The following is an 8878-nucleotide window of genomic DNA, read 5'->3' as shown; positions in this document are numbered from 1 at the left end:
AATGGCAACACAGGAAATCATGTGATCAAGGTCAACAGCAAGGGTCACTGGGAGCTCATTGCTGATTGGCCAAGTTAAATGACAACAGATAATCTTATTGGTCCACATCTTCCTTTAAACATAAAAGAAAAAAAGAAATGACTAAATTGTTTACATTATACATGAAAAAAAAAACTACTTTCCACTGCTCTTTTTTTCTAGCTGGGCTACACATTCGTCAGAGACTGAATGTTAGAAGACAAAACACACCTAGATGTAGACAGAAATAAGGCCCAGGTGCCAATCTGCAGCTTCCCCAGCTTTCCTGTCAGTTCACACAAAGAGAAAAAAACTTAGATCCTTTGTAATATGCCTTCACTAACCACTGGTTAGAGCTGGACCTGAGAAATGTTGAAAAGCAGATGCTTTCGCTGATTTTACTGCAGCAGTTGACTGCAAAGATGGGTAAAATTGTGAAAATAAAGATGTATGGCAGATTTTAGGCTAGTGCATTACAGTGAGCAAGATATAGACATATGTAGTATGCGTTCATGCTTCATTCATTCATGTGGTATTCATAGTCAGTAGTGTGAAGACTAGAACACTATTCTTTCCATTTTTTGTTTTTCCTTTCCATTTTGAATTTCCTCTAATCTTCTTATGGGAATCGAGCAACATGAGGGAGTATAAGTAATAAGTATTTGACGGCCTGAGATGGTGGTAACGAAACAGAAAGCAGCCTAATGTCAGAAATGAAAAGTCTTGGATGTCTCCAGAACAACTCCTTCCTCTTCCTCATTTTAACTCATCTTGGCTGCTGTTCCAGGCTGACAGAATGTCTCGAGAAACGTCATGGAAAAGTTGCAAGCTAAAGGGGAAGGTCACAGCTCTGAAGGATCTGAACACTTTCCATGTTCCCTCCTCCGCTACAGCTGTGTTTATTGTGAGTACTGCTTAATCTCACAGCAGAGAAGAAGAAGTGAAACAACTTACCAGCTAAATCACAAGACGGAATGGCAGGATAAAGAGCATGTGCACTTGCTCCAAACATCTGGCTCAAGGCATATGGTGACGGTTAGCTGTTGTAGACTCGTGAAGTGTTGATCGCTGGTATTTTCTTCTGTCGGCACGCCAGTTCATTTCACGATTGGTGCAGTGGTTTAAAGACTGTTAGCATCTAGGAAAAGAAGCGGTGCCTAACATATGACGAAACAAAGACATCTTTAACTTGGAGTTTGGCCAATTTTAAGCTTGTTTAAGTTGAGCATGAACATCTCCTAGCATGAATTTGTCTTGTTGCATAGACTTTTATAAAAAGATCCCCACATAGCTGATCTTCTTCTTTTCTTTATTTATTTAAAGAAAAGAATTGCAGCCATGCAGTGTGATGCAGAAAACAACATTTGTATACAACAGGAAATTCCAAAAGCTCAGTCATAAGCGCTGGGAAAGAGCACAGACATGAATATTTCACATAAATATTAGAGGAGTATTTGCACACAGCAGATCTATTAGCAGCTCGCCAGGACATGTTGAATGAGAACACAGCTACACTTCTTTTATCCTCCCCATACTGTCAGGAAAAGATCCCAGTTCGTGCCCTCTGAATGCCCACAAAGCAGCGCAGTCATCTAAGGACACGTTCCCAGTGTTGGTACTGTGAGTCAGCCACATGCCACTCATCGTGGTAGCCTCCAGTGACTGAGGGCTAGGAGTGGTGCTCTAAACAAATTTCATTTGACTGGTCTCAGGTTTTCAACCTTGAGAGAAAAAAACATGCACAGCTCTGCAGCATGCACTGAATAATTAGGAAGTGTTTAGACAAGAATAGGAAGAATTTACTGCATGTCTGTGATTCCAGACAGTATGTTGCACAACCCTGACCACTTGCTTGATGATTAGAAAAAATGTTTCCTCTTGGTTTTGAGAAGTCTCTGTGACCTCTTTCAGGATCTGGCTGCAATCAGAGGCTCAGTTTTTCCTCCTGGTAGTGTCTGATGTTGACTGGCAGTATACTGTGATTGTCTTTCTTGACTGCCAGGAGAGCCCCTTTGACAGAAGTAGGAACCACTCCTACAGTGATTTCATTTGTTAGTGACCCAGTTATTTCTTAGTCTCCACAAATAACTGTCTTCAGTGTTTTTTCCATTTTAACGGCTTTGAAATAGGAAGACTGGAAAAGTCAAGTGTTTAATGTACCAGCCTACTCGATTAACGTGCTACATAAGAACCAGTCCATTCCTTTTCTGTTGATAAAGTCTGTATTGGTATAGTTTGCCTACAGTATGTCCTTCCTCTTTCTTATCATTCTCTGGGAGCAGATTCATGAATTTGGTCTTTGTGGAGGGTCTTGGAACAGCGGGTGTGAAATCAGCTTGTCAGTAAGGCTTCTTTGATTGCAGCTGCTGTCCTCCTTATATCAAGGAGTCTTCTTGTCTCTGACTGCTCTCTCTTTACCACAGGCTGTTCTTAGACAACCAAACCAAATCAGAGTTATAGCAAGAGCTAGAGCCCGTTCTCGGACTCATTCCAGTGTTGATAAGTCAATGAGTGCAGTACAAACCGGGCAGTTTGCTCAGTGCTGGTAGGAGAAGAGCATGATCAACACTGCAATACTCCAGATGTTTCAGTTTCCCACTGTTGCAAAGGAGAAGCAAAACCACCTCTATGAACTGTCAGCTAGACTCTGTATATGTTGCTCAATCTCATGTCACACGTGAAGTTTAGCCAGCGGCTTCTAGTGTAGTTTTTGTTCCTCTAGCTAAATCTAAGTCCTTCAGTTCTTAGATTTAGCCAGTAATCCACTCTTCAATGATATTCAAGTTTGCCAACAAAAGCATCTCAATATATTTCCAAAGCCATGAAATGAATCACATAAAACTCCAATTTTTGCTTTCTATGAGGGTTGCTGATTATAGGGATCTATGTCCAGAAAACCTTTTACCCCACAGCTCTAAGAGGCCAATGGGGTGTTGTCATCACCCTGCTGGGCGTTCAGGTGGTATGGACGCCCAAAATTGAATGTGACCTAGGTGTTTCAAACTCAGAGCATCTGCTAAAAATATCTCTTATCACATACAGTGTCCGAGCTGCCTCGCTGTAACATTGTTTCTCTGCTGACCTGCTGTGTGTTCCTCTCTCGGCAGGTCATGGTGAGTGTCACTGTGGGGAGTGTAAATGCCATGCCGGTTACATTGGCGACAACTGCAACTGCTCGACAGAAACATCGGGCTGCATTTCAGATGACGGGCAGATGTGCAGCGGGCGAGGCAGCTGTGTGTGCGGCCGCTGTCAGTGCACTGAGCCCGGAGCCTTTGGAGAAACCTGCGAAAAATGCCCCACTTGCCCCGATGCCTGCGGCACAAAGAGGTAAGTGCCGTGCTGCGGTTTATACCTGTGGTTTACACAGTCCAAGTTGGAGCTTGACCTGCTTGTTTGGGTTGCTAATATCCGCTGATGGATGAGAAATAAGGTGGAAAATTGAAACCTTCAGGCTGTCTGCAACTGTAAGCTCCAGGAAAAGCTCTAAGTAGTCTAAAACCAAGACCTCACATACCTCTCTCACTTGAAGACTGATCAGAAAACTCTTCCCATGCCTTCAAAGCTAACTCTCTTGTCATTTGTGACCTGAAGACATGAAACCATTTGTCTGCCGTTTGAACCCGGATCACTCCGTGTAGCAGCTCGAGCTTTTGAGGGGATGGAACTACAGTTTCCTCTCAACAGGCTTCCTGTGAGAGATAAAGTTTAGTTGACAAACTAATGTTGTTTTTATTGTGCAAAAGCGCAAGTGCTGGTCAGAACTGATTTAAAAACAGGATTTTTGCTTCCATAGTGGAAGTCAAAGGCATCACTGTGCATTTGCTGTGCCAGAGAATTGATGACATTTCTATAACTGGACAATCAGTGGTCCAATCCCTGCTTCTTTCAACCTCTGTCGAAGCATCTTCTGACATGATGCATAGAACAAGTTTTGCCTAATGCATCCACTGGAGCCTGCTGGGCATAATGCTTAGAGGCATATAAGAATAGTGTTGTATCGATCTCTTTGTGAATGGGTGTCCTGTAGTAAGAAAGCGCTTTGAGCTCTCAGAATAGAAAACCATTTCTTTTAAGAACCAAATCAAGTTTAAAAGCGGCGTTTAACAAACTTGAAGCATCTGTGAAAGGTTCCTGTAACCTGCACCAGCAACAGTTCATGCACTCATCAGGTTCTTTGTTCTGTGTGCTGCACGGTTCACTTGCTGTTTAGTCGCAGTTTGTAGTAGAGACAGTTCCAGTGTTTTAGCAGAGCACAGTGGGGCACTTTCGACAGCACAGTAACAATGTCATATGATTGGCTTTTGGGTTGAGTGATCTCTGCCTCCTGAATGTAGATATAAAAATGTATGCATATGTTTAGCGTGTCTTTGCCCTTCTCTGATTCAGGGAGTGCATTGAGTGCCGGCTTTTCAATTCTGGAAGGCTTGCGGACAATGAGACTTGCCAGCGACAGTGCAAGGATCACATCATCCCTGTGGAGACTCTCAGTGAGTAAACACAAAAACACACACGCTAACACAGAGACCAACTTGCTGGCAGAGAAAAGTATTCACATCTGTAGCATCTGCAAAAGTTTCATTTTTCACATTCTGCATACCGTTTATTGTTGTTACTGTGGGACTTTGCTAAAGTAATTGTCTGACTCCCACTAATGAGGCACTATTAACACCTGATGTAATAAAGTACATTCCGATGCTCAACAGCCTGAATTGCACGCGCAAGGACTTTTCCATTCCAGGAAAAACGATATTTTAAATATCAATACATAGAAGAACAGCTCTAAGTGATCTTCTACCTTTAAGCTTTCATGAGAAGCAGGATACATACACCAGACAGAAACGACTGAAGCAGCAGAGCTTGAAGCGGCTTAACTGATTAGCTGAAAGTGAAATAGTTGGCCATCTTTTATATACAGTCTATTTTAAAAACAAATTATAGGAAAATTCAAGTTTGTATTTTGGCACCACCATCTTTGCCCTTTTGGCAACAGAAGTGACCATTTTAGCAAATGGGGGGACTGGACTGTTTGATTGGACCTACAGTATTTTATTTCAGCCAAGAGTGCATTCGGCATGGACAGATGAGGTATAGTACATGTCTAGTCCTGACAGGTGTTTATGGGATTGTCTAAAGGAACGTTTTTAGTTCCAGGTACTTTGGATGGACATGTGACATGTCACAGCTGATTTAGATTTGTGCTGTGAGTCTCTGACTCTATGCAATAACCTGTAAAAGTAGCCAACTTTGTTACCAGCATTCATGCTTGTGCGTGTTGTTTCATGTGTGGTGCAGCCTCGATAAGAAACAAATAAAATGTTTGGTTCCCACTCTTTGTTGTTGTTTTGGTTTGGCTCTTTTTCATTTTCAGAGACAGACACATTTGTACTTTCCTCAGGTGCATTCTGATCGTTTCAGCAATCTCCCTCGAGGAATATGCCGACCACTGGGAATTCTTTTATCGAGGCTGTGATTGTTCTTCCTGTACTAGGACGATAGCCGTTATTCTTTTACTGATAAATTTAAAAACAGTGTAGTTACTTTTCCACGTCAGCTTACATCATATTATGTGGCAGGGTTTTGGAGCTTTCTGGTTCCAGTAGCTTAACACAGAAGTATAAATCCCCTGTTAGCATCTACAGGTGCTACAGCCTCTGAGTTTCTTTTCTAGTATGGCTGTCACCTCTGTTCCACTCTCTGTGGTTGTTTGAGGCTTTGCTGCTTGCACCCTTTCTTTTTTCACACCTCTGTGATTGCTAATGAAAGTACACCCAGTGCTCAGCGGTCAGGCTTGGCCTCTTGTTTATGTTATTATGTGGAAGACGGCGGTCTGGACCTGTCGCAGCTCCACACAGCAGGCAGCTACACCATCTCGTCTACAACCCCTCATTTGGTTCAGAGTTCAGTCTATTTTAGAATCCAATCCTCCGCTGACACCTACCTTCTCTACAGGGAGAATCCACCCGCTAAACAAACCAAACCTGCAGTGCACTGCCTGTCTCGTGGTTCATTGTAAAAAGCCAGGGGACGCCATCCAAAATGTTTGGCAGTGCATCTTTTTTTTCCCCTCACAGCCTGGTGCTGAACACTCGGGGGAAATGTGAAATGTTTTAAGTGGCACTGTGACACTGCATGGCCTGAGTCTGTGTTTAGCCATAGAGACTATTATATTAGCATTCCATATTGGCCCAGCATGGCCCTGGCCCAGGTCTGATGTGTTTCATAGCATTCTCTACTAGTTCAGCCATCTGACTGCCCTTAATGGTCTCCACATGTACATTCCAGATACTTTGTGCATGAACTAGAGGAGCAGGGGTTGATGGGAGGGGTGGACCAGGACGGAGTGACCTCATCCTCCCTTGTGAGGTTTTGAATCTGGTCAGATAATGATGATCGAATGCAAACAATGGCAAACAGAATGTCAGCATTTCAGTCAAGGCTGTCTTTTTTGTTGTTGTTGTTTTTAAATTGTGACTTCACAGCAGAGACATTGACTGATGTGTTAAACATTCATAAGTGGTTCCGTTTGCCCCTGACCGTGAGATTCCTCTTGGATGTCTTTTGTTCCAGTATCTGAAGCCAAACCTTAATAGTTTTTTATAATATCAAAGTCTCGCTTTGTTAGAACAGCAGTAGAAAGTGCGAAACTTGCATTTATTGAAAAATGTGTCTGTGTTTCCTCCCACCTCCCATCTCTCTCTGTCGTGCTTAGAAACTGACGAGCCCGGCGCTGTGCTTTGTTTGTACAAGACAGACGACGATTGTGTCATGAAGTTCACATATTCTGAGCACGCCAGCGGACAATCTATACTCTCAGCTCTTAAAGAGCCAGGTCAGTGCTACAAACAACAATACATAATGTTGTCTTTCCTGGGTTTTTTGTTTTGATTTTTAGCAGCACTTGTTGGTAAATTTGACAGCTGGTAATGATCAGGTGCTTTTGGATTGTACGTAGGTATCAGCTGCTTGATTTTCACCACCATCTTTAAAGATTCTGGGTTCATTGCTCCCAACCTTACCTCACATTATTCCCCCTCAGTGGTTACAGACAATGAACCTGTCACTACAAAGGAGGCTTAAGAGTGTAGTACTGAGTGACTGTCATTCTATGTCCAGAGTCAGGGTGTCGAATTTATTCTTTTTGGTCCAATTTGTTTTTACAAATTGGACCAAAAATAACTAGAAATTTTCAGGCTGTACAGGTGGATTCAAACGGTCATATTCAATACAAACATTTGTTAACATTACTGTTACTCAAAATAAAAGACTGACTGCTGAAAACATTGACTAATTCTAAGAAGTGACATAAAAAAAATTTCTGGTCAAACTTTTGTTTTTGATTGCAAACGTGGGGGATGTCAACTGTTTCATGTTACCTGAGTTCGCTGTCTCCATTTACACACTGGCTCCAGAAAGTCCACACGTCTATTTTTAAGTGGGCAGAGTGACACCCTGGCCCTCTTGCTGTGTTTTCAGTGCCGCCTTTAATGCCCCGTGTCTTCAGTAGCATTCATGTTTTTAAGAAATAACTACTTGTGACTTCCCTGTGATACGAACTGGCTGAAGCAGACACTCAGTTTCTTCATTGTGCCAGTGACTGTCCGGTCACCTCTAAGACCTTAGAGGTTTGTTTTTTGTTTTTTTGGGGGGGGTTTGGTTCCAAGCCATTATGCCCGATCTGTTCAGCCACCATGCCATCCATTTCACCTCACCAATATTTGCTGAAGATAGGAAACAAAGAGCTGTGACTTAAGTTAAGTGAGCTTGTGTTAAATGTTGTTTCCTGTGCCTGCTTCAGAGTGCGTCAGGGGACCAGATGCCCTGATGGTGCTGGTGGCAGTGGTTGGGAGCATCTTGTTGGTAGGACTGTTGCTGCTCGCTGCCTGGAAGCTGGTCATCACTATCCACGACCGGCGTGAGTTTGCCCGCTTCCAGAGCGCCCGCTCGCGTGCCCGATATGAAATGGTAAGGATGAGCCTAACTCATGAGTATTACAGCCCCATCATGTATACTAGCAATAAACTGAGGCTCATAGTTTGAGGCTGAAAAACCTCAGCACCTTCTATGTAGGTGAGATAAACCAAGCCAGTCAAATAAAATGGGCCCTTCAGGTATTAAAAGTCTCATCTCTCTCCCCCTCAGGCCTCTAACCCTCTGTACAAGCACCCCATCTCTACACATTTTGTGGAAACAGATTTCAGCATGTACAGCAAGTCCTACAATGGAGGGCTCCACTGATCCCTCAGTACAGGGCGCGGCGGGACCGGTCCAACAAGTAGATCAAGGAGACGTGCCTGAGGTGGATGGTGGACTGAGCACACTCACCCGTCTGCACAGTGCACACCCACGGCGATGGCAGAAGAGAAATGACTTAAAGTGTGTTCAAAGAGAAGTCTGTGGCCTTTTTTTGTTTTATTTTCACCCGGGAGATTCAAACCACCTGTGTCTGTGCTTCACCGAACAAATTAACACCACCCTCGTCGTGATCGGGATACAGAGTGATTAGGGTTAGAAGTGAGCTCGTCTGCAGTTATTCATCATAGACCAACTTGTGGAAACCATAACTCCAGCCACATAAAAGCGCTGCTCATTCTGTACAGATCAGGCAAGATATTGGCTTCTCTTTGTATATTTTTGTAGGTGTTGAAGATGCATTTTTAGCACAGACTGCGCACCCAGCACGACTCTGAACTGCAGATGATTCCAATTCACATGATTCTTAAAAAGCACATATTTCTGAGGGGCCGGGGCTATTAAAATGTTTGGTACTACTAACTTTTACTAAGCAACTTTTCTTACCTTCATTTTGCACAGAAGTTATTGAGTCAAGTCTTGGAAAGATTTAAATAGTTTTTTTTAA

At 43.1% G+C, this 8878-nt stretch overlaps 1 protein-coding gene across 1 annotated transcript in view; it reads left to right on the top strand.

Moving 5' to 3' along the window:
- itgb5 (integrin, beta 5) overlaps positions 1-8793 on the top strand; it is a 41168-nt gene extending 32375 nt beyond the window's left edge. Inside the window, exons 12-16 of the mRNA XM_005746251.1 lie at positions 3126-3348; positions 4408-4508; positions 6731-6850; positions 7817-7983; positions 8161-8793. Coding sequence (XP_005746308.1) covers positions 3126-3348; positions 4408-4508; positions 6731-6850; positions 7817-7983; positions 8161-8256 — 707 coding nt within the window. The 3' untranslated portion in view covers positions 8257-8793. The remainder of the gene's footprint in view (positions 1-3125; positions 3349-4407; positions 4509-6730; positions 6851-7816; positions 7984-8160) is intronic.
- Positions 8794-8878: the final 85 nt, after the last annotated feature.

This window comes from Pundamilia nyererei, unplaced genomic scaffold (assembly GCF_000239375.1).
Source record: "Pundamilia nyererei isolate P.nyererei 1_Seehausen unplaced genomic scaffold, PunNye1.0 scaffold00176, whole genome shotgun sequence".
NCBI classification, from domain to species: domain Eukaryota; kingdom Metazoa; phylum Chordata; class Actinopteri; order Cichliformes; family Cichlidae; genus Pundamilia; species Pundamilia nyererei.
This window is presented reverse-complemented; position numbering and strand designations above follow the sequence as displayed.